Source organism: Haplochromis burtoni, unplaced genomic scaffold (genome assembly GCF_018398535.1).
Source record: "Haplochromis burtoni strain Fernald_Lab_line unplaced genomic scaffold, NCSU_Asbu1 Contig_465, whole genome shotgun sequence".
NCBI classification, from domain to species: Eukaryota; Metazoa; Chordata; class Actinopteri; order Cichliformes; family Cichlidae; genus Haplochromis; species Haplochromis burtoni.
In genome coordinates this window covers 195,659-219,953 of record NW_024582826.1, presented here as the reverse complement: position 1 = coordinate 219,953, position 24,295 = coordinate 195,659, and the positions used below count along the sequence as shown (strand labels likewise).

At 44.9% G+C, this 24,295-nt stretch overlaps 1 protein-coding gene across 3 annotated transcripts in view; it reads left to right on the top strand.

Annotated features, from left to right (window-relative positions):
* ttn.1 (titin, tandem duplicate 1) overlaps positions 1-24,295 on the top strand; it is a 176,118-nt gene that overhangs the window by 73,871 nt on the left and 77,952 nt on the right. For all 3 annotated transcript variants that reach the window (XM_042213665.1, XM_042213663.1, XM_042213662.1), the window contains 40 exons: positions 488-754; positions 1,015-1,281; positions 1,771-1,910; positions 2,004-2,130; positions 2,446-2,588; positions 6,185-6,308; positions 6,413-6,679; positions 6,781-6,878; positions 6,977-7,145; positions 7,652-7,921; positions 8,110-8,376; positions 8,461-8,739; positions 10,025-10,433; positions 10,712-10,836; positions 10,921-11,187; positions 11,456-11,725; positions 11,810-12,109; positions 12,205-12,507; positions 12,591-12,778; positions 12,877-12,991; positions 13,092-13,379; positions 13,543-13,694; positions 14,565-14,712; positions 14,817-14,994; positions 15,105-15,226; positions 15,892-16,179; positions 16,513-16,809; positions 16,900-17,086; positions 17,202-17,317; positions 17,445-17,744; positions 17,900-18,199; positions 18,305-18,410; positions 18,591-18,787; positions 18,941-19,249; positions 19,349-19,627; positions 19,858-20,157; positions 20,466-20,768; positions 20,865-21,061; positions 21,137-21,320; positions 21,729-22,031. In XM_042213665.1, the coding sequence (XP_042069599.1) occupies positions 488-754; positions 1,015-1,281; positions 1,771-1,910; positions 2,004-2,130; positions 2,446-2,588; positions 6,185-6,308; positions 6,413-6,679; positions 6,781-6,878; positions 6,977-7,145; positions 7,652-7,921; positions 8,110-8,376; positions 8,461-8,739; positions 10,025-10,433; positions 10,712-10,836; positions 10,921-11,187; positions 11,456-11,725; positions 11,810-12,109; positions 12,205-12,507; positions 12,591-12,778; positions 12,877-12,991; positions 13,092-13,379; positions 13,543-13,694; positions 14,565-14,712; positions 14,817-14,994; positions 15,105-15,226; positions 15,892-16,179; positions 16,513-16,809; positions 16,900-17,086; positions 17,202-17,317; positions 17,445-17,744; positions 17,900-18,199; positions 18,305-18,410; positions 18,591-18,787; positions 18,941-19,249; positions 19,349-19,627; positions 19,858-20,157; positions 20,466-20,768; positions 20,865-21,061; positions 21,137-21,320; positions 21,729-22,031 (8,949 nt within the window). The remainder of the gene's footprint in view (positions 1-487; positions 755-1,014; positions 1,282-1,770; positions 1,911-2,003; positions 2,131-2,445; positions 2,589-6,184; positions 6,309-6,412; positions 6,680-6,780; positions 6,879-6,976; positions 7,146-7,651; positions 7,922-8,109; positions 8,377-8,460; positions 8,740-10,024; positions 10,434-10,711; positions 10,837-10,920; positions 11,188-11,455; positions 11,726-11,809; positions 12,110-12,204; positions 12,508-12,590; positions 12,779-12,876; positions 12,992-13,091; positions 13,380-13,542; positions 13,695-14,564; positions 14,713-14,816; positions 14,995-15,104; positions 15,227-15,891; positions 16,180-16,512; positions 16,810-16,899; positions 17,087-17,201; positions 17,318-17,444; positions 17,745-17,899; positions 18,200-18,304; positions 18,411-18,590; positions 18,788-18,940; positions 19,250-19,348; positions 19,628-19,857; positions 20,158-20,465; positions 20,769-20,864; positions 21,062-21,136; positions 21,321-21,728; positions 22,032-24,295) is intronic.

Sequence of the window (24,295 nt, the reverse complement as noted above, 5' to 3'; positions counted from 1 at the left end):
CGATCAGCTGATCATTGATCAGTTTCATGATTGAAGTAGCAGCAGAGAGAGAGAGGCAGTCGCTCCATATATTGTTTGTTAAGCTTAACGCTGGAATGCTTTACAAACACTCAGAGATGAACTTACACACTTGCTTTACTTCTCTGGGATCACTTCCTCGGAGATGAACTGCCGGTTTGGTGGTGAGGCTACAAACACACACAGCTGCTCCAACGTGCTACGGTTACGAGCCCAGTGTCACACGTTTTGTGAGGTGTTTTTTTTTATATTTAATGGATCGGATTACATTTTTTATTTCTCTCCGATATCCGATCCAGTAATTTAGGTCAGTATCGGACCGATACGTAATATCGGGTCGGTCCATCTGTACTTTGAACACAGCGCTGGTGCTCATTTTTGTTTGTTTGTGAGTCACCAATACAAATCTGCTGTGTTCTCTTTCTACTCAAAGTTAAATGTACCAACGTCTGATGTCTTCCTGCTGCAGGTATTCGCCTAGAGTTTGTCAAAGCAATCAAGGATGTGACAGTAAAGGAACGTGAAACAGCTGAATTCAGCGTGGAGCTGTCACATGACAAGATCCCGGTGGTCTGGTACAAGAACGACGTCCGACTTCATCCCAGCAAAGTTGTTCACATGTCGGCACAGGCGAAGGTTCACACGCTGGCCTTCAAGGAAGTCATCATCGACGACACGTCCATGATCAAAGTAGAGGCCATGGACAAGAGCATGACCGCCATGCTCACTGTCATCGGTCAGTGCCTCCTTTCTAAAGCACATTGAAACAAATGACATAAAAACATAGGACCAGATGACAGGACTTTAGAAAGAACAAACATTAAAGCAATCACAACTCATTCTGATTTAAAAGAAAAAGAAAACAGGTGTAAACAAAGCAAACAGAACAGGTGACAGCAAGCCACACCCACCAACATCCAAGAGTTCATCCTGTCAGACTGATTCAGACACGCTTCTCTGACGCCTGATTTTCATAACATACGTTTCCCCACACAGAGGGTGACGCCTACTTCACCACTAAGCTGCAGAACTACACGGCAGTGGAGAGGGACGAGGTGAAGCTGGTCTGCGAGCTGAGCAAGGCTGTAGCTGATGTGAAATGGTTTAAGGATGGGAAGGAGATCACCCCCTCCAAGAACATCGCCATTGTCACCGATGGCAAGAAGCGCATCCTGATGGTGAGGAAGGCAGAGAAGGCCAACATCGGAGAGTACACCTGCGACTGCGGCTCGGACAAAACCACAGCTAAGCTCAACATTGAAGGTAAACCATGGATCTGTCCCAGCCCTCGTGCTTTATGCATGCTGCTTCTCTGAACACGTTCAGTTTTTAGCTGTTGGTAAAAGTCCATGTAAATACAATCAGTCTGACCTTTGACCTGACAAACAGAAACCAAAGTGTTTGGTAACGAGCTGAGACGGTAATAAATGGATCATTTGGCATCTGTAGCCGTGGTATCTGGATATGTGCTTTGTTAGTTACAGTTCAGCTGTTTGAGGACCTTTGACGTGAACATAAATGATGTTTTGTTCTGATAAGCACAGAGGTCACCAGGCTGTCAGAGCTTTGTCAGCATTTATCTCTCTCTGTAGAAACGTTGGAGAGGAGCACCGGTTGGGTTTCTTGGTGGATCCTCAGCTTTGTAGATTAGAGCCTCATCATTGGCGAAGTTAAATTTGACTGCTTTAACAAACAGGCGCTCCACGGGTGAAGATGTTGCTGGTTTTTATAGTGATTTCTGTCCTTTTGCAGAGCGGGATATCAAAGTTGTCCGTCCGCTGTACAGTGTGGAGGTCACGGAGACAGAAACAGCCAAGTTTGAGACGGAGATTTCTGAGGAGGATGTCCATGGAAACTGGAAGCTGAAGGGAGAAGCTCTTCATCAGTCAGCTGTGAGTCTGCAGTGACCCGCCTGGCAGTCGGTTTCATATTCATCGCCACAGAGATGCTTTCAGCTGACTTTCATGTGCTCGTGTTTACCTCAGGATGTTGAGATTAAGGAGGAAGGAACCAGACACCTGCTGATCCTCTACAACGTCTGCATGGACATGGCAGGACCCGTTGACTTCTCTGCAGCCAACGCCAGATCCAGCGCCCAGCTCAGAGTCAAAGGTCAGAGGTCATTTTAGCCCTTATTTTTTAAACGATGGACAAAACGTCTCTGACACGGAGGAAGCTCCGTGCCGTTTGGCTGAAGCACACACAAACAGCAGCCCTGGTTTCTGTCACACACGGGTGTCGCACGTCTCTGTAAGTGTTCAGCCAATCAGGGCCTGTGGTTATTTTCACCACTTCAGTCTTTATCTGAAGGCAGGCTGCTCTCTGATTGGAGCAGCAGTAACCTGAAACACAAACCAGACCACAGGATCTCCAGCAAGTGCACGCCGGTTCATTTGTTGAAGGAGCTAACCATGTCTTTACCCTCAGCTCGGTCCATCACGCTGGTCCATCCTCTGAAGGACGTGACGGTGACGGCTGGAGAGACGGCCATCTTTGAGTGCGAGCTGTCGTACGAGGGCATCGCGGTGGAGTGGTTCCTGGGAGGGCAGAGGATGGAGGCCAGCGACCGGGTGAGTCTGACCACAGCAGCGCCCGCCTCTCCTGTAACTCGCTCCACACCGGAGAAACCGCTCACAGAGCTTTTCCTCCTTTTTAACAAAATGTTTCTCACTCATAAAACTTCTACTTCACCACAAAAGAAGAAGGAAAAGAAATGGGACGACAGAAATAAAGAAAGTTAGTGTGGATCCAGTAAAACACTAAAAAATAACAGAGCGTTACTTTTATTAAGCCTTGAGAATTTTAGCGAATTCCTGCAAAAAACCGAGTCGGTGCAAAAAGAAATGATTTCATAGTTTCTGTTGTGATCACACGGACAGCATTAATGAAATACTATCTTTGTGATAAGAAAGCTTTGCTTATATGTTTTGTATTTCTGTTCTCACATTTGTAACATTTTCACTCCAGATTTGGAAACTTTTCTCTTTGGTTAGAAAATCCGAGCATACAAACCTTCTTTAGTGTGATTTAAAATGTGAGATGGGACCTTTTAGTGGAAACAGGTTTTCTTCAGGCACAAACAGACCTGCACTGAGTCTGTCACACGTCTGATTTTAAACAATCGCCATCAGGACACGTTTACGGTCGCCGGGCTCTGATTTGTTCCTGTCTCTGAGCAACAAAGCTTTAAAAGAATTTCAAAATCTGAATCCCAGTTTGGATTATGAAGAAAAGACACGAGTTTTGTTTTGCAGATGAGGACAAGTTGTCTTTGTGATGTTTGATGTTTCTCTGGTTCTGCAGAGGCTGCAGCTAAAAATATCTGGGAGATAAACATGCGGCTCTTATCTGTGACTCTGACCCTCGAGTGTCGCCTTATCTGCACAAAGACCTCAGATTCTTTCATCTCCATTAAATAAACAAATGTTTCTCAGCAGGTCGAGGTCATTTTGTGTTCCTGGTAGTTTCTAAACCTATTACATGTGCTTGAATTAATAATCATGTTTTGCATTATAAGGAATGCATCAGTCAAACTAAATCTGCACTACTCGACCATCATTTGTTCGAACGAAGATTCCCCTCAGATGCTGTTTTCACTGTTTAACTGTTAGAGCACCAGCTCTCTCTTCTCACCTTTACTCATCGTCCTTTTGCGACTCTCTCTGTTATTTTTCTCTGAGAAAATCCTCAAAACACACCAAGTCCTGCCGCCTGAAGTTGCCTGTAGCTCTTCCTTTGTACTTCCTCTCCCATCACACTGTTTTTCTGTTTTCCAGCTTCCCTCTGTCACTGATATCTCAGATCTCAGCTGTAAGTCAAAAGCTTCTACCTGGACCCCGTTCCTACCGTTTGGGTCAAAGCCTGTCTACCCTCTCTGCTTCCCCTCATATCTGCTCTCATCTGCTCCTCACTACCACTGGAGCTGTTCCTGCGCCCTTCAAAGCTGCGGTGATCACCCCAATACTGAAAAAAAACAGGATCCCAGTAATTTTGATAATTTCCGTCTCCAATTGACCATTTCTATCAAAACTCCTTGAAAAGACAGTCGCCGCACAACTCCACTCATACTTCACTGATAATAATCTGCATGAACAGTTCCAGTCTGGTGTTCGTCCCTCCCACAGCACTGAAACTAATAGAAATACTCACTGATCTTCTCGTGGCAGCTGACTCTGGTTTACTCTCCATTCTTATTCTCCTCGATCTCACTGCTGCCTTTGATACTCCTCAGTAGGCTCGCCTCCATCGGTCTCTCCCATATCCCACTAGCTTTAAATCGCACTCAGTTTATTCGACTTAAATCCTTCACTTCTCAGCCCTTTCCTCTGGTTGCAGGCGTGCAGGGATCTGTCCTGGGGCCCCTTCGTTTCATTATCTAGCTTCTTCCGCTTGGACACATTTCACTGCTATGCCGATGACACCCAGCTGTATCTGTCCACTAAACCTGATTCTGCTCTCCCCCGTCCTCTCTCACCCTCTGCTTAGCTGAACTAAATTCATGGTTCTCTTCCAATTTTCTCAAACTCAACAGTAACAAATCCTCCTGGTCGGCACTAAACAAACACTGTCCACAACTAACAGCTTTTCTATTACAATCAATAACTCGCCGGTCTCCGTTTCCCCATGTGTGAAAAGTCTGCGTGTCATCGGCGATGGTACTCGATCTTTTAACTCCCACATCAGTAACGTCTCTCGGTCTGCATATTTCCAACTCCATAACCTTAATCGTCTCCGCCCTTTTCTCGCCCCACATGCCGCTGCCATCCTTGTTCATAGCCCGGTCACTTCCCGGATCGATTACAGCAACTCTCTTCTTTTTGGTCGTAGTCAAAAATCTATCCATCAGCTTCAGCGTGTCCAGAACTCTGCTGCTCGTATCATCACCAGGACTCCTTCTATGCACCACGTCAGCCCTGCTCTGCAGCAGCTTCACTGGCTTCTGGTTAAATACCGCATCAATTTCAAGATACTTTTGTGCACATTCAAGGCTACCCATCATCTCTCGCCTTCATACCGCTCTGGTTCAGATCACCGTCCCTTCCCCCCGGCTAGCCACCGTGGGGGCAGGGCTTTCTGCTGCTCTGCCCCCCATCATCGCTTCCTCCTGAGATAAGAAACATCACTTCCCTCCCTCTTTTTAAGTCCAGACTCAAACTTCTACATAAATGTTTCCATCCTGCTACTTTCATTTATTTTATTTATTTGTTCAATGTTTTATCCTTATTAGCTTGTAAATTGTTATGTTTGTTGATGTTATTGCTTGTGTACAGTGTCCTTGAGTGCTTCGAAAGGCGCTTTGTTAAATAAAACAATTATGATTATGATTATTATTCCATCCATCCATTCGCTTCTGCTTGTCACGGGGGCGCTGGAGCCTATCCCGGCGGTCATAGGGCGAGAGGCGGGGTCCACCCTAGACAGGTCGCTAGTCTGTCGCAGGGCTGACACACAGAGACAGACAACCATTCACACCTATGGGCAATTTGGATTCATCAATTAACCTATCCCCACAAACTATTATTATTATTATTATTATTATTATTATTTATTAATTATGACGTTTTTTCAGAATTTTAAATTTTTGGATATTTTTGAACAGTGTTTTTTAGCAGGTGAGTGTCTGAACCCAAATAATGAATTAATAAAGCTTAATTATGAATTAAAAATCACGAATGAGTTTTATTTAAAAACACAAAGGAGTTGAATTCATTGCTGGAGAAAATGAGGTTAAAGTGGAAAAAGCAGCCCAGTGATAGAAACCTGCCCGTGTGTGAAAGAGAGCAGCTCGATCAGCTGAATAATAAATTAGTAAAGTGAAATTTATTCTGTTGATATGACCAAAGGTTTTCACTCATTTCTAAAAACACATCTGCAGAAAATTCTTAAATATTTTATTATGATGTAGCTTCTCAAAGTGAATCAAGGCTGGAAGTTTGTGGACAATAAAAAATAAAAACGGTATTTTTCCCTGATTTCATCAGTTTGACACTCGGAGTTATTCAGTCATCGCTCAGACTCGCCGCCTGTTAGCAAACGAACCAGAATAAGTGTAATTATTATTTATAATGATTATTTAAGTGACGGCCCTGTATCTGTGTCCATGGTGACGCGTTCAGCTCGTGTTCGTGTGTAAGTGTGACGCTCGGTTTGTTTTCGGTTCCTGCAGGTGAAGACTCGGGTGGCGGGCCGAGTTCACACTTTGACCGTCCGAGACGTGAACCTGTCGGAGGCCGGCGAGGTCAAACTTACTGCCAAGGACTTCCAGACTCAGGCTCAGCTTATCGTCAGAGGTACGGCACTCGCTCAGACCGGGCTCCGAGGATCGAGGACAAAGCATTTCTAACAGGAGGCTGTGGTTACCACCTGTTAACCACGTCTGTCTCTGTACCTTTAGAGCCAGCGGTTGAGTTCACAAAGCCTCTGGAGGATCAGACGGTGGAGGAGGAAGCCACGGCCACTCTGGAGTGTGAGGTTTCCCGTGAGAATGCTGAGGTACGATGGTTCAGGGAGGGACAGGAGCTCAGAAAGACCAAGAAGTACGACACCATCGTGGACGGACGCAAGAGAGCTCTGATCATTCACGACTGCTCTCCTGAAGATGCCAAGTTGTACACGTGTGATGCCAAAGACTTCAAGACTTCTTGTTTCCTGGAAGTTACACGTAAGGACCTTAACCAGGCTTTAATCTTTCAAATCTGCTGTCACACCTCCAGCTGAGGTAAAGCATAACTGTGCTCATGCTGTGGCCTTTTCCATTCACAGCTCCGTATGTTGAGTTTACAAAGCCTCTGCAGGATGTTGAGGTCAGAGAGAAGGAGTCTGCCAAGTTTGAATGTGAAGTTTCTCGTGAGTCTGCCAAGGTGAGCTCAGCAGGATGCAAACAGTCGCTGCTGTCCTGTCGATCAGACTGAAACCGCTCTCACGCTCTCGACTAACCCTTGTGTCGTCATTTTTCAAGGTTCGCTGGTTCAAGGACGGTGGCGAGATCAGGAAAGGAAAGAAGTACGAGATCATCGCCAAGGGAGTCCAGAGAATCCTTATCATCCACAAGTCTGTGTTTGATGACGAAGCCGAGTACGAATGTGACGCGAGAACCTCCAAGACCTCTGGCATACTCACCGTCATCGGTGAGGAACATTATTCATCTATTTCAGGAGTAGGCAACTGCAGGCCTCGAGTGCCGGTGTCCTGCAGGTTTTAGATGTGTCCATGATCCATCACAGCTGATTTAAAGGGCTAAATGAGTCCTCAGCATTTCTTGAAGTTCTCCAGAGGCCTGGTAATGAACTAATCATTTGATTCAGGTGTGTTGACCCAGGGTGCGATCTAAAACCTGCAGGACACCGGCACTCGAGGCCTGGAGTTGCCCACCCCTGATTTATTTCATGTGTTTGATTCATGTTGAATTTCCAGTTTCACCAACCTGACGTTTTTATTCATGTCAGCCACAGATGTTTGTTCTGCTGGAAAATAAAACGTCATTCACTGATGACGGTCAGCTTTCTAACCACTGCAGGAAATTTCTCTGCTGAAGAAATATTCTTGTAAAAACTATAAACATACGATTTTAGGCTCGACTTAATAGATGGATATTTCTCTGTAAATGAACTCCTGGTGCTCGTGTTTCCTTCAGAGGAGGCAGCCAGGTTTACAAAGAACCTGTCCAACGTGGAGGGAACAGAGACGAACACCGTGAAGATGATCTGTGAAGTGTCGAAGGCCGGCGCTGAGGTCACCTGGTATCGAGGGGACGAGGAGCTCCCAGAGGGAGGTCGCTACGAACAACAGACGGACGGACGCAAGAGGATCCTGATCATCCGGGACCTGAGGATGGAGGACGCTGGTGATTACAACTGCAGGCTGAGTCCCACCATCAGGACATCCGCCACGCTCAAACTCAACGGTAAAACACGTCGCTCACTTTTTGATTTTATAGAAGAAACTGAAGTCACCAATTACCTACCCGAGTCATTATCTTTCTAAAGTAGTTTCTTTGTAATGATTTCAAAAGCAATCTGAAGAGCAAAACAAAGAACGTGGAGAAATCCACTAATCCACCAAACCTTAACTCCGCCTTCTTCTCCTTTGCAGAACTGGCAGCCGAGTTCCTCGCTCGGCCTCAGAACCAGGAAGTGGTGGAGGGCGAGAAGGCAGAGTTCTCCTGCTCTGTCTCCAAAGACACCTACGAAGTAAAATGGTTCAGAGGAGACAAAGAGATAGAAGCTGGAGACAAGTACGGCATCATCAGTGAAGGAAAACGAAGAGCTCTTATTGTGAAAAGCTGTGAGCTGAAGGATGAGGGAGGCTACACTGCACACATTGGCACTGTTAAAGCCGTGGCAGATCTGCTAGTGATCGGTAAGACACTTATTGTCTTTGTCATATCTTATTACAGATTTCAGAATGCAGGTTTGGTTTTATTAAGTTTGAATTCTGTTTTAGAAAAACTGAGGATCATAACTCCGATCAAAGACACCGAGGTGAAGGAGGGAGGCGAGATCGTGTTTAACTGCGAGACCAACACGGAAGGAGCGAAGGCCAAGTGGCTGAAGAATGAGGAGACCATTTTTGAGAGCAGCAAGTACATGATGGCTCAAAGGGACAACGTCTTCTCTCTGAGGATCAGAGACGCCCAGAAGGCTGATGAGGCCGTCTATACCGTCAGCCTGACCAATCACAGAGGAGAGCTCGCCAAGTGCACTGCCAGCGCTAAAGTGGCAGGTGAGTGGGCAGTAACAGTATCTGAGTGAAGTTACAGGCTGGATTTGACTCTTTAATGAAACCAGGGCCAGCTTCCTGAGTGCTGAGTGCTTCTCAAATTCAAATTCAAATTTTATTTGTCACGTACACAGTCATACACAGTACGATATGCAGTGAAATGCTTGGACAACTGCTCGTGGCCTAAAGAAAACAAAAAGGAAAGGCTATGAATAAGATAGGAAATAAATATGAAAAATTAAAAAGGGTAAATTTAACTAGGAAGGAATAAAATATAAATTAAGGTTAAAAATGAAATAACTGTACAACACAAATTAGAATGAAGGGTAAATTTAACTGGGAGAATAAGATAAAATATATAAATTAAAGTTGAAAATAAAATAACTGTGCAACAAAATACACAATATAGAACTATATAAGAATGTATGAAGAAATATAAATAAATATATACACAATAACAGCAGCTGTACAAGTATTAACCGGAAATGAAGAATATAGTGACCAGTGTTGTGCAAAAACAAAGTCCAGAAAGTCCAGTGTGTGTGTAAGAACCATGTGTGGGTCAGTACTGTGTGGTGTGTGATTGAGAGACCGTATCGCCTGCGGGAAGAAGCTCCTCCTCAGTCTCTCTGTGTTGGTCTTCAGGGAGCGGAATCGCTTTCCTGACCTCAGCAGAGAGAACAGTCTGTTGTTGGGATGGCTGAGGTCCTTCACCATCTTCCTGGCCTTGGTCCAGCACCGCCTGCTGTAGATTGAGTGCAGGTCAGGGAGCTCGGAGCGGATGGTGCGCTCAGCTGACCGCACAACCCTCTGTAGAGCTCGTCTGTCCTGCATGGTGCTGTTCCCGAACCAGGTTAAGATGTTTCCCGTCAGGATGCTCTCTATGGTGCAGGAGCTCTCTCTTTAGTTGTTCTTGTGACTCTACTGTACACACAGCCTTATTTTATTATCTGTATATGGCTCACAGTAATGCTGAAACATATTTAGGAGTTTATACAACGGCTGTCTCCATTATGTTTAATATTATAGCACCTTTTGGCAGGTCAGTGTCCTAAACCTGTTCTCAGTAATCGGAGACGTGACTCTGAAAGACAGATGGATGTGTCAGCTTTGTTATAAAGCAAAGAAAGCTGAAAATCATCTGAAGAATTCAGAATAACTGAAGTTCTGTTTCTTCCAAGAGTATCAGGACGTTTGATCTAAAGCAGCCGTTTCTTGCTCAGTGACTTTGTTGCACGTCCTCCTTTGTTTCTTTACGTTCACCCTGAAATCATTTGGTCCTCCACAGAGGAGAAACTGAGGTTCTTGGAGCCCATCGAGGACAATGACACTCAGGAGAAGAAGACCGTCAGCTTCGTCTGTAAGGTGAACAGGCCCGGGGCGACGGTGAGGTGGCTGAAGGCTGGTCAGGAGGTGACACTCAGCAAACGCATCGTCTACAGAGTCGATGGCCTGAAGCACAGCCTGACCGTTAAGGACTGCATCATGGAAGACGAGGGCGAGTACACGGCCGTGGTCGGAGATGACAAATGTGCAGCTGAGCTGATCATTAGCGAGGCACCCACAGACTTCACGGCACAGCTCAAAGACCAGACCATTACAGAGTTCGAGGATGCAGAGTTCACTTGCAAGCTGAGCAAGGAGAAGGCTGCCGTCAAGTGGTACAGGGAAGGACGAGAGATTCGAGCGGGCCCCAGGTATGACAGATCTGCGTCTGCTGTTGTTTCGATCCAAAGGAACACAAATCAAATGCTAATCAACCAAGAAAATATTCAGAAAGTTAAAATTTGGGATATGTGGTCATGACAGAGGATTACAAAAGCCTGAAGCTTCTGGGACCTTGTGTTACCTTTGATTTAAAATAAAGTGCAGTGGTGTACAGAGGCAAAATTACACAGCTGATGCTGTTATCTAAGTCTTATAGTATCATATACATGACTGTACCAAGTTCCTGATGTTTGTTGTGTTTTTACAGATATCAAATGGAAAAAGAAGGAAAGACGTGCAGACTGATCATTAAGGTGTGCAGGCCTGATGACGAGTGTGAATACGCCTGTGGTGTGGATGAGAGGAGGACGAGAGCGAGGCTCTTTGTTGAAGGTGAGATGTTTGTTTCTTTTTGTCTTCAAAAGCAAAGATTTATTCGACGAATCTTCTTGTGAGATGTGTTCTTATGTTGCGCAGAGACCCCAGTGGAAATCATCAGACCACCGCAGGACGTGTTCGAACCTCCGGGTTCAGACATCATGTTTGAGGTGGAGCTCAACAAAGACAGGGTGGAGGTGAAGTGGATGAGGAACAACATGATCATCGTCCAGGGAGACAAATACCAGATGATCAGCGAGGGTAAAGTCCACAGACTGCAGGTCTGTGAAATTAGACCCAGAGATCAGGGAGAGTACAGGATCGTGGCCAAAGACAAGGATGCCCGGGCCAAGCTGGAGCTGGCAGGTGAGTCAACTTCACATGCAAACAGGTAGTGAAACACATTTCAAGAAATGTTAAAGAAATCACTGATTTAACAGACTTTTAGAAAGTTGTAAACAAACGAATCTTTTCTTGACACTTTATGAAGCATCCAAGTTGTTTTGGGAATATAGTTGTAGACGCAAAGCATAACACGCAGTTTTATTTTAAGATGATATCCACCAGTTTGGACTGCTCTGTGTTATGCAGGGCGAATTAAACAGTACAAATTTCTCCTCTGTCTCTCCTGCAGCTGTTCCAAAGATTAAAACCACCGACCAGAACCTGGTGACAGATGCCGGTAAACCCTTTGTCATGACTGTGCCTTATGACGCGTACCCTCGTGCTGATGCCGAGTGGTTTTTTGAAGGCACCAGTCTTCCTGTCCAGAATATTGACACCTCTTTGGACAAGACCGAGTACCGCCTGAAGAGCCCTGCCAAGGAGGACCAGGGCCGGTACAAGGTGGTAATTAAGAACAAGCATGGTGAAGGTGAAGCCTTTATCAACCTGGATGTGATTGGTGAGTCTGTGATCAGATAACTGCTCAGTCCTCTGTCTGAGGATATCACCAGAGTTTCTGAGTGTTGTCCTGGTGGTTTTCCAGATGTACCGGGACCCATCAAGAACCTGAGAGTGGTTGACACTGTTGATGGCGAGGTCAGTTTGGCCTGGGAGGAACCTGAGAATGACGGTGGCAGCAAGATTATCGCCTATGTTGTAGAAAGACGGGATGTGAAGCGCAAGACCTGGACTGTGGCTACAGACCGTGCTGACACTCCAGAGTACTGCGTCAGTGGCCTGCAGAAGGAATCCTTTTACCTCTTCAGAGTCTGTGCTCGAAACAGAGTTGGCAGCGGACCCGCTGTTGCAACCGAAGATGCCGTCCAGGCCAAAAACAAGTTTGGTAAGCAACACCCCGAGATCCCCGCTCCACTAATCCTACCCCATCTCCACACTCGTCCTAATAATGTCCGTCACATTTTTGTTTCCTAACTTTAGATGTTCCAGATGCTCCTGAAAATGTTGCAGTAGAGTCAGTGAACAAGTTTGGTGCCACCATCACTTGGGAGCCCCCCAAGTTTGACGGTGGCTCTGAGATCACTGCTTATGTGATTGAGCTCCGTGACAGAACATCTGTTAAGTGGGAGGCAGCCTTAGTCTGTGCTGCCGATGACCGCTTGGCTATGCTGAACGACGTGGTGGAGTACAAGGAGTACATCTTTAGAGTCCGAGCAGAGAACAAGGCTGGCATCGGCAGGCCCAGTGCTGCCACCAACCCCGTCAAGATCATGGATCCCATCGGTGAGCTCACTCTCAATGTTTCTATCTAAGTCCTGTGTAGAAATATCAAACAGTCTGATTTTGCTCATGTCTTGTGCCCACAGAGAGGCCGAGCCCACCTCTGAACCTGAACTTTAGTGACCAAATCAAGACAGCAGTCACGTTGACCTGGGAGACGCCCATAAACAACGGTGGCAGCATGATTACAGGATACATCATTGAGAAATGTGAGGACGGCTCTGACAAGTGGCTCCGCTGCAACGCCAGACTGTGTCCCGACCTCTCCTACCGGGTATGCAGCCAACCTGAAGAGTCTGCCTTTATTCTGACTCAACCTCAGCGCAGTTACATTTTTCTTCCTGGTCTGGATTGTTTTGTTGTTTTCTTCAGGTGTCTGGACTAAAACCTGGTCAGAAGTACCTCTACAGAGTTTGCGCTGAGAATGCCGCCGGTGTCTCCGATCCAGCCGAGCAGCTGGGACCACTGCTTGCCGATGATCCTCATGGTGCGTGCAACAAGCATAAACTCAACCAACCACTTCTTCTTTATAAATCCAAGTAGTTCACTGGATGTGCTTTCACAACCAAATGTTTCTCTCTTGGCAGTTGGTCCAACCTTTGATCTGAGTGGCTTCAGGAAAGGCCTGGAGGTGATTGTTCCTCAGCCTCTAACAATTAGAGTTCCCATTACTGGATACCCAACCCCTGTGGCCAAGTGGACCTTTGGCGAGAAGGAGCTGACCCCAGCGGATGAGCGTGTCTCCATGGTGACGAAGCCTACGCACACGGAACTGACGATATCTCCTAGTGTTCGTCCAGACAAAGGCATCTACACCCTGCAGCTGGAGAACGACGTATCCTCTGTCTCTGGAGATATTGATGTCAACGTCATCGGTAAGAACCCATGACCATGTGATCAAGTTTAGCAATGATGGTGCTTATTTTAATAGACAGCTCATTTTATTGTGGTACAGAGATGTCTGTTACCCCCAAATCATCTAGAAACAAACCCAAAAGAAGAAAACTGATGGAAGTCTTTTTCATCTTATTTTCCCAGCATGCCCCAGTGCTCCGAAGGACTTCAAAGTGGCTGAAGTGACCCGTCAACATGTCCACTTGATGTGGGAGGCACCTGAACACGATGGAGGAAGTCCAGTGACACACTATCAGATTGAGAAGAGAGAAGTTTCTCGCAAGACATGGGCCAAGGTATTTTCAGCTCATTTGAGTAATGTTATCTTTGGCGCTGTACGTAATAAAAATATTTCAGCTCATCACAAAATGTAAACTGAGTGAATTACCTGGTTTTGTGTGAAAAAGTAACCGCCTTCTAAAAATAATACATGAATGTGCAGCTCCTTTCTGAGCTACCAAAGAAAAGTTTTAGAGGTTTACAGATGGCGCAAAATGCAGCTGCTTGCTTTTTAACTAAAACTGGAAAATTTGAGCACATTCGAGCAGATTCTAAGCTGCTCACCTACAAGGCTTTCACTGGTTTGGCACCTTAATACCTCTCTGATCTTTTGCACCTTTATGTTCCATCTCGTGCGCTCCGATCTCAGGACTCTGGCCTTCCAAAGGTTCCTAAAGCCAGAAAAAGACAGTTGGGGAGCGTGCTTTTTCTTTTCGTGCCCCGTTTTTGTGGAACAACCTCCCTCAAGATATTAGGCAGGCTGCTCTGTGGGGGGTTTTAAAGCTAAGTTGAAGACACACTTGTTCAGCTTATCCTACAGGTCTTAATTCTTTGCCTATTCGTTTTTTAAATGTTTATCATTTTTAACTCTGCTTATGTTTTTAACTTGTGTTGCTATGTATCACTTTTATTTATTTATCTCTTTATTTTCAAATCGCTGTACAGCACTTTGTTTGAAAGCGCTTTATAAATAAAGTTATTGTTATTGTTAGCAGCAGTGTTGTTAGGTTTCAGGGCCTGGCTCAAACATGGCACGTGACATGTTGGCTTTTTTATTTTTAAAAACAGAAAACATTACTTCCACAGTGTGAAATAATGTTCACAGACCCAGAAGTCTACCCAGGTCTGAGTTTATTTGTTCAGCAGTGACAGTGACATTTTTCCAGGTGGCTGCTGGCGTCCTTGACCTGGAGCACACGGTAACAGACGTGATTGAAGGAAAGGAGTATCTGTTCAGCGTCTCTGCATGCAACAAGTGCGGACCTGGAGAGCCAGCCTACATCGATGAGCCCATCAATGTCTCTTCTCCTGCAAGTGAGTGTTTTTACACTTCATGTGAAATTAATTGTCTTTGAGTGGAGAAACTGACAGATAACTAGAATCTCACCTGTTTGACGTTCACGTATTTTCTCCTGCAGCTGTACCTGATCCACCTGAGAACCTTAAGTGGCGCGATAAGAGTGCCAAGTCCATTTTCCTGTCCTGGGAGCCTCCAAAATACGATGGTGGTGCCCATATTAAAGGCTACGTGGTGGACAAGTGCCAGCGTGGTACAGACAAGTGGGAACCCTGCGGTGATCCCCTCCCTGAACTCAAGTAAGACTTAAGAACTTGTAACTGCCGGTTAAGTTTTTTGGGCCACACGTTATTAGTGTCCTGTCTTTATTTTGGTACAGCTGGATATATTATATGATTTGAAATCACAGGTTCCAGGTTACCGGCCTGGTCGAGGGCCAGTGGTACGCCTACAGAGTCAGAGCTTTTAACAAGCTGGGAGCCAGCCGACCTTGCAGGGCTACCGATGAGATCCAAGCTGTGGATGCTAAGGGTAGGACGGGTTGTGCTCTTCCAGACAGTCACATGACGCTGCAGCCACACACTGCACAAAAAGTGCAGCAGTATAATTTATTTTTGTAATGGATTCTGCAGACTCACTCAGAAATGTGCAGCATCTCTCAGTGATACAGGAGCAAATCTTTCTTATGACAAATAAAAGAATAAGTGAGAATGTGTGGATTTTAAGGATATTACCATCAAGGTTTCAGGCATAGTTGTGATAATATAATATAAGACACATTTCATTTCTCCAAAAGGTGGAAATTCATTTGTTAAAGCAGAACAATTTTATAACTAATTGGCTTAAATAAGCAGAATTATATATAGTTCAGCCAAATAAAATGCAGTATGGCACATATCTGCCGAGAATACACAGTTTTGCAGCTCTATATACACATGAACAGTATTTAGAAAAAAGGAAAAAATATATATATTTAATGTACAAATATACAAATCTGGGGAAAAGAGGAATTAAATACATAAATAAATGGTGTTATGTATTTACAGTTTGGGTTATTGCATGTAAAATTAAATATTGGACAGTTGTGAGTTATTGAGGGGAAACTGAAATGAACATATATTTATAGAAGCACAAATTGAAATGAAACACAGTAATGAAGTTGGGACAACTGTGACTATGTTTAAAAATTCCTACAGAACCTCCTGAGATCCAGCTCGATGTGAAGTTGCTGGCTGGATTAACCACCAGAGCTGGCAGCAAGATTGAGCTTCCTGCAGATGTGAAAGGGAAGCCCGATCCCCGGGTGAAGTGGACCAAAGCAGACGTGGTCCTGAGGGCTGATAACCGCATTGCCATCGACACCCAGCCAGGACACTCGAAGGTTTCCATTGACAACACCACCAGAGGAGACACCGCCACCTACATCATTGAGGCAGTCAATGCCTGTGGACGAGCCACTGCCACTATTGATGTCAACATCCTGGGTACAAAAGCTGATTTCTTATCGTAGAAGACAAATGATAGCTGTGATGGCAATGAAAACATGAGAGTAAACTTCCTTTACTGTGGAAATCCTAGAGTTCCTTACAGCTACAGGATTTTCATGCTACCAGGTGATTTTAAGTTAGTCAGAAAATGGGAAAAGCATCTCCTTTTTTAATTAAAGATATGAAAATAATCTTAGCATAACATACTGGACAGACCATTTTATAGGGTTATCCTATATCGCCGAGCCTGCTAAGCAGTTGTGGCACCTCCAGATGTCTTGCATTACCATTATCTTGGTTATGATTTTAATTTTGGCCCCTCCTCTTTAGATAAACCGGGTCCTCCAGCTGCTTTAGATATCTCTGAAATCACCAACGAATCCTGCGTCCTGGCCTGGAACCCTCCCAGAGATGATGGTGGGTCTCCCATCACCAACTACATTGTGGAAAGTCGTCAGACTGACAAGGAGGAGTGGGTCAAGCTGTCAGCCACGGTGAAGCACACCACCTTCAAGGCCACCAAGCTCACAGCATTGAAAGAGTACATTTTCAGGGTCAGTGCTGAGAACCAGTATGGCATTGGTGAACCTGCAGAGCATGTGCCAATCACTGCCAAGTATTCCTTCGGTACGTTGTTTTATACTACTCTCCAGTGATTTATTTCCAGCCTGTGCAGGTGAACCGTAGATAAATCCTTTTATTTTTCATCTGTTTCAGATCCTCCGGGTCCTCCAACCAGAATCACTCCCTCTGACATCGCCAAGGACGCTGTCACTCTGACCTGGTTAGAGCCTGACGAGGATGGCGGTAGCCCCATCACTGGATACTGGATTGAGAAGTTAGATCCGGAGAGTGACAAGTGGATCAGATGTAACAAACTACCCATCACCGACACAACATTCAGGTAACTAAGTACCTGAAGGTACAAGTGGCAGGAGTGATGGTGAAAGTCCTTCAGCTAACAGTGTGGACCATTTTTTTTGTCAAGTATGTTTCTAACTTTGAATTTTGGGCTGCAGGGTAAAGGGTCTCACCGCCAAGAAGAAGTACCGCTTCCGTGTTCTGGCTGAAAATCTAGCTGGACCTGGAAACCCAAGTGCAGAGACTGATCCCATCCTCATCAAAGATCCTATTGGTATGTCACATGTCAGTCAATCTACTTAGGCTGAGTCAGATGTTGTGGTATCAAGATTATAATTTCCTTATTGCAAAGCACAGCACAAAGATCAGGAAATAAAAGTATTCATATAACTCTTCTTCAGATCCTCCATGGGCTCCTGGTAAACCTGCCATCAGGGACATTGCCAAGACCTCAGCCCTGTTAGGATGGACTCGTCCAGAGCACGATGGTGGGGCTAAGATTGAAGGCTACATCATTGAGTTCCAGAAGGCTGGAAGCGAGGAATGGATCAAGATTGCAGAGGATGTTCCTCAGACTGAGCATCAGCTGAAGGGCCTAATAGAAAAGCAAGAATACTCTTTCAGAGTCAGGGCCGTCAATAAGGCTGGTGAGAGCGAACCCAGTGAGCCCAGCGACCCCGTGGTCTGCAAGGAGAGACTCTGTAAGTTGATACCAGTGTGAGCAGTGGGCAGCAAATGACGTCTGTAGAGGTTATAGACTATAAAATATAAGCTATCAAGAGTTGTTTTCATTTGGAAAACCATACGACCTTGAATTTAATTTTTTTAATAAAAGTCTTTGTGTTTGCTTCAATAGATCCTCCATCAGCTCCTCAGTGGCTGGAGGTGGCGAACATCACCAAAATTAACGCAGACCTAAAGTGGCAGCCTCCCAGCAGTGATGGCGGCTCACCCATCACCAACTACGTGGTTGAAAAGAGGGACGTGAGGCGGAAGGCGTGGCAGACTGTCGATACCACCGTCAAGGAACAGAAGTATACGGTTACCCCTCTCAACGAAGGATCGCTGTATGTGTTCCGGGTTGCTGCAGAGAATGCCGTTGGGATGGGTGAATTTTGCGAGCTGGAGGATGCCGTTCTTGCCAAGGACACTTTTAGTGAGTTTTTTAAGTCAGCATTAGTCTTCCCCTTTTAATTTACTTCTTTGTGAAACCCAAGGAACCACTATCTCTACGTGTTAATGCTTTTCACTTTTTCTCCAGCAACTCCTGGACCTCCTTATGCACTGACAGTGGTGGAAGTCACCAAGAGACACGTGGAGCTGAAGTGGGAACCTCCCAATAGCGATGGTGGAAGACCAATAACAAAGTAAGACAAACTGCTGTAAAGCCATTCAGACGAGAACAATTATAGGACACTTTTTGGTGGGTTTTTCCATAAAGCAGCGCATTCAGACTTTCAGTAAGAGAACTCTAAAGTGAGACAAAAGACGTGGTTTATCTCATACTGTTCCAGAGCTGTACTTGACAAACACCATCTGCCTAACAGGTATGTGATTGAGAAGAAAGAAAAGGTGGGAACTCGCTGGCTGAAGTGCTGCAAAACTCCGGACAGAAAGACTCAGTTCAAGGTAACGGATGTTGATGAAGGTTCAGAAGTGCAGTTCCAGGTCAGAGCTGAGAACGAGGCTGGAGTTGGAGATCCAAGTGAACCCACCGTGATTCTCACCATTGAAGATCCAACCAGTAAGATACTTTTAACTGTATTTCTTTATTCTTTTGGTGCTCAGTGTATTTAAGCAGGGATATCCCCCCAAAATAATCCCAACAATAATAAAATAAGGACAAAAAGTTGTTGACTTTCTGCAGATAAATGCATGAAACCTCCTTCCTCTCCAGGTGCACCATCACCTCCACTTGAAGTGGTCATCCCTGATGCCAGCAGGGAGCACATCAATGTCACCTGGAAGCCTCCGGTCAAGGACGGGGGTTGTCCTGTCACTGGGTACCATGTGGAGGTGGCAGAAGCCCGTCCAGAACTAAAGTGGCTCAGGGTCAACAGCAGACCCATCAAGGAGCTAAAGTTCAGGATAGATGATGGAATCAAACCTGAGAAAAAGTATGTCATTAGGGTTCGGGCCATCAACTCTGTCGGAGTCAGTGATCCCTCTGATGTCTCTGATAAGGTCGCCACCAAAGATCCTGACTGTAAGCAAGGACGGAATTCAACTTTAGAACTTCAGAAGTAGTGAACTTAAAGCACCGATAATACAAATCTAAGTAATAATCCTGTGTTCTTCTCACAAGGTGCTCCAACCATGGATTTGGAAGCAAAGGATGTGATAGTGGTTGAAGGTGAGAAGCTGCACCTGAATATTCCCTACAGGGCAATCCCGACACCCAAGATGGTTTGGCAGAAGGACACTGTGGAGTGTAAGGCCGGTGACCGGCTCTCCCTGACAGTGGAGATGAACAGCGCCCACCTGGAGCTGCTCAAGTGCAGCCGCGGTGATGCTGGCGCCTATGCCATCACTCTGGAAAACAGTCTGGGAACTGCCACTGGAACCGTCAATGTCAAAGTCATCGGTAAGGCAATTCGATGCTTAGGACATATAACACTGCTAATATGCCGTTCAGCGATGGTGTCCTCTGCAAACCAAATTTAAAGTTTACCACCAACAATTTCCAAGTTTGGATTTAGATCCATTCTTAGTCTAAAAGTCCTCAAGCAGACTCACTATTTCTTTTTTTAATCAGACACAGACACTCTGCAGTAATCTTCTTAAACAGTTTTGCTTCTTTCCCAAACCGTGTAGGACTCCCTGGTCAGTGTAAAACTATCACCTCCAGTGACGTCACCAAGAACAGCTGCAAGGTCAGCTGGGAAGCTCCAGAGGATGATGGCGGCACCCCCATTGTCAGCTATACCCTGGAGCGCCGTGAAGCGTCCAAAAAGACTTACATGCCTGTTATGTCAGGAGAAAATGTCCTAACAAGTACTGTCAAAGATCTCTTTGTCAACTGTGAGTACTACTTCAGGGTGAAAGCTGTCAACAAGGTCGGAGCGGGACAATATCTGGAGTTACAAAACCCGGTCATTATAGAGGAAATAAAACGTAAGTTTCATTTTATGTTCAACAACTAAAATCTGTTTTATTGCTTTGAGCATTAACATTACCATTTCAGATAAAGTTTAGTCTGAAAAAGCACATGAATACTTTCCAAACTATGCTGCAAGTGAAATGATCTTCATAAACTGTCCCGTCAATACAAAAATGAGGACCGATTTAGTCAGGTGATTCTGATACAGGACAACTGACAGGGGGTCCAAGCAGATCAAGTGTAACTCCTAAAATATGAGGCATAAACAACTGGAACATCAAAACATCAGACATTGACTCTGTTGTTAATATTGATTGCACAGAGAAACCAGACCCACCCATCCAAGTGGAGGCTCATGACCCAACGTCCAAGTCCATCACAGTCACCTGGAAGGCTCCAGACTACGATGGCGGCTGTCCCATCCAGGGCTACATCATAGAGAAGATCGAGAAGGACGGCGACCGCTACGAGAGGGTCACACCAAGCCTGGTCCCTGGTTTCTCCTACGTGGTGATGGGCCTAAAGGAGGACATGGAGTACCAGTTCAGGGTCAGAGCTGAGAATGCTGCCGGAGTCAGTGAGCCATCACGCAGCTCACAGCCCATCAAGGCTGCAGACCCTGTTGGTGTGTGAAAGTCAAATGCACTAACATCAGTGACTGTCACAAGTAAATGTGTATTTATGTTGGAGCTAACATGTCAAAATCGTTCATTCCTTGCAGAAAAACCCAAGGTCACCCTGCACGCCCGTGTTCAATCTGGGCTCTGCATCAAGAAAGGTGAGGAAATCTGCATTGACGCCTACATCTCTGGCTCCCCATATCCCAAAGTCACCTGGCTGAGAAATGATGAGGATGTCGCCAAAGAGCCCACCAAGAAGTTCATTCCTGTTATCAAGAAGAAGAAGACCAAAGCCAAGGTTTGTGTCTTCACTGAGACATCTGAAAGTCCTGAATGTTTCAAGTGTTTCAACCTTTCTGATTTCTTGCTGCAGGTTCCAGAACCAGAGGAGGAGTTTGTGACTCCCCTGCGTGAGCGTCTGGGTATAGACCAGACCAAGAAGGGACAATCTGCACTGATGATCCGTGATGCCGTCAGAACCGATCACGGCAGCTTCACTATCAAGGTGGAAAACACACATGGTGTTGCCACCGCTTCCTGCGTCGTCAACGTCCTAGGTAATAAAGTTTACCGATTAACTGGAGGCCACATGATTAGATTTCATAACTGGTATATTCACACAGTTAAAAGCGTCTGTGAGGTTCTCCATTATATGCAAGGATTCACAACAGATCCACATATTTAACTTTGGCACAGTGTTTCTGACATAAGCCTACCTGGGATTCTTTCTTCTCCCAAGTTTGATTCAGAAATTGACTTCAGTTCAGATTTTTTTCTTATAGAACCAATTCTTAACAACAGTTGGCTCAAACCTTTCAGGTAGGGAGTGCAATATCAAAGAGAAAACCTCAACAATCTTGATTAGGCAAACATGTTTACTACAGAGCCGCTACCATAGTTAAACAATTATTCATTTCCAAAATGCCGTTGAGATTAAACATTGGCTTGACTGTCTTGTATTGCAGACAAACCTGGTGCTCCGATTAACTTCACCTTTGATGAGATCAGGAACACGTCGGTCATCTGTAACTGGGAGCCTCCTGAGGATGATGGTGGCAGCGAGATCCTGAACTACATTCTGGAGAAGAAAGACAACAAGAAGGACGAGACTGGCTGGATCACCGTCACTTCTACCCTGAAGGGCACCAGCTGCCCCGTCACCAAGCTCATCGAAGGGAAGGAGTACATCTTCAGAGTCACTGCAGAAAACAAGTATGGCTGTGGTCCACCGTGCATCTCCGAACCACTCGTCGCCAAGAACCAGTTCAGTGAGTAAAAGCATAAAAATAATAAAGACTGTGATGACTGATAACAATCAGCTGTAAAAAAACAAACAAACTTCAAAAGTAATTATACCTCCTTTTTTATGTAATTTAGTGGTAATTTAACGGTGTCACAATAACGTATTTTGGACTTTAAAAATATAAAAAATACACAAATTTCTTAAAATTGATTCTTTATATTTTGTAAGAATAATTTGCATTTATTAACAGATGCAAAAATGTCTGAATTACTGCAGTTACTGGTATTTCTTTAAAACATGTTCTATGTCACATATGAAAATAAGCATCTATGCAGTATGTAAATAAAATCAGTGTGTTATTTATAAATCTGTTTAGCTTTTATTTTTAATTATTTCATGTATTCAACATTTTGTGCTTTCAATTATAAGTAATTTTTTCCGTTCCGCAAAGGTTGATTCTGTTCATCTGGACATTTCAGCGGGAGAAACGTTTTGTCACTCATCCAGGTGACGTCTTCAGTCTCAGCTGACTGCAGGTCTCAATCTTATAAACAGGACATTTGCATAATGACTGAAACCAGCCCACTGAAGGAACAATGGGCTGGGAGGTCAGTTCACTGATCATTAATATACAATTTGACATGATCATTGAACAACCACTGATCAATGGCCATGAGTCCCACCCACAGAGAGTTGAGGAATGGCTGCAATCACAGCATTGTAAGATGGAAACAGATGTACCCTTAGGCCCCTCCTCGATTCAGAGATGGTCTTTCCCTTTTAAGTAAATGGCCTCCTCCTAAACGGTTGTCCTTCTCTCCTGGATCGGCTGGAGCTTTCTTTGACAAAAGTCCAGCTGGGATAACCACAGTTACTCAGGGCCTTCTTGATGTTCTTCTGCCTCCCTGGCTGCTGTGTCAGTGGGGATGGTGTTCGCTCTGTGTTGTAGCGTCTTGATGACGCCCAGTTTGTGCTCCAGTGGATGATGGGAGTCAAACCTTAGATACTGATCCGTATGTGTAGGTTTACGGTACACGTCAGCTTTTAGATGTCCCCCATTACTGATGGAAATCTCACAGTCTAAGAAGGCTAAGCTGCCACTGTTCATATCCTCCCTGGTGAATTGGATGTGTCGGTCCAACGAGTTAATGTGATCCGTGAAATGTAGTACATCGTGAGATTTGATTTTCACCCAGGTGTCATTCACATATCTGAACCAATGGCTTGGTGGTGTTCCAGGGTAGGATAGCAAAGCCCTCTTTTCCACTTCTTCCATGTACAAATTGGCCACGATGGGTGAAACTGGGGAGCCCATGGCACACCCATGTTTCTGCCTGTAGTACTGACCCTTGTATGTGAAGTAGGTGGAATGAAGACACAGTTCCAAAAGCAAACTCTTAGGTTTATATTGTTGGATTGTCATTTATGCTTAGAAACATATAAGCGCTCGTCTCGGGCATCTCCCTCGTGCACGTCATCATACAAAGAGCTCTGGTGACTTGTTTTTGCTGTTGTAGTAGAATTGTCTCGTACCAGCAATAGGTCTGTGCTAGACAAACCTATCACAAACACACTTGGTCGATGCTGAGATTGGTCCTGTTGCTGAGGTTGGGGTCATCCTGTAATCTCTTATGAACTACCTCCGGTGCTTCAGTGACTGGCACACAAGTGAAGAGAGATGTAACATCATACGAGACCATGGTTTGATCTGCCTCCATGATGGCATCTCTCACCTTCTCAACAAAACCCAGGGTTTAAGTGTCCATCTGTCACCATCTTACATGCTGTGATTGCAGCCATTCCCCAGCTCTCTGTGAATGGGACTCATGGCCATGGATCAGTGGCTGTTGATCAGTGGTTGTTGATCGATTGTCAATGCATATTAATGATCATAAACTGATCACAGTCCATTGTTCATTCAGTGGTGCTGGTTTCAGTCATTGTACAAATGTGCTGTTTATAAGGTTGGAGACCTCAGGTCACCTGATGATGATGAAACGTTTCTCGCACTGAAAACATCCAGGTGAACACAATCAACCTTTTGGGATTTGGGATGACTGGGTGTGCATCCAGACAATATTTCACATTATCCATTTTTAAATACTAAAAGTTAAATACATCCTTAAAATACTCATAAATTCAATTTTTAATGATCAGTTACAGGTTATAGTGAAGTCAAAAAATATGGAAACAATTTAACATGATTGACATAAACTGACTTTTAGTTTCTGTTAAAGCAAATGATTTGTTAAAGCAGTTGTTTTTCTTTATACAAGCAGCAACACTGTT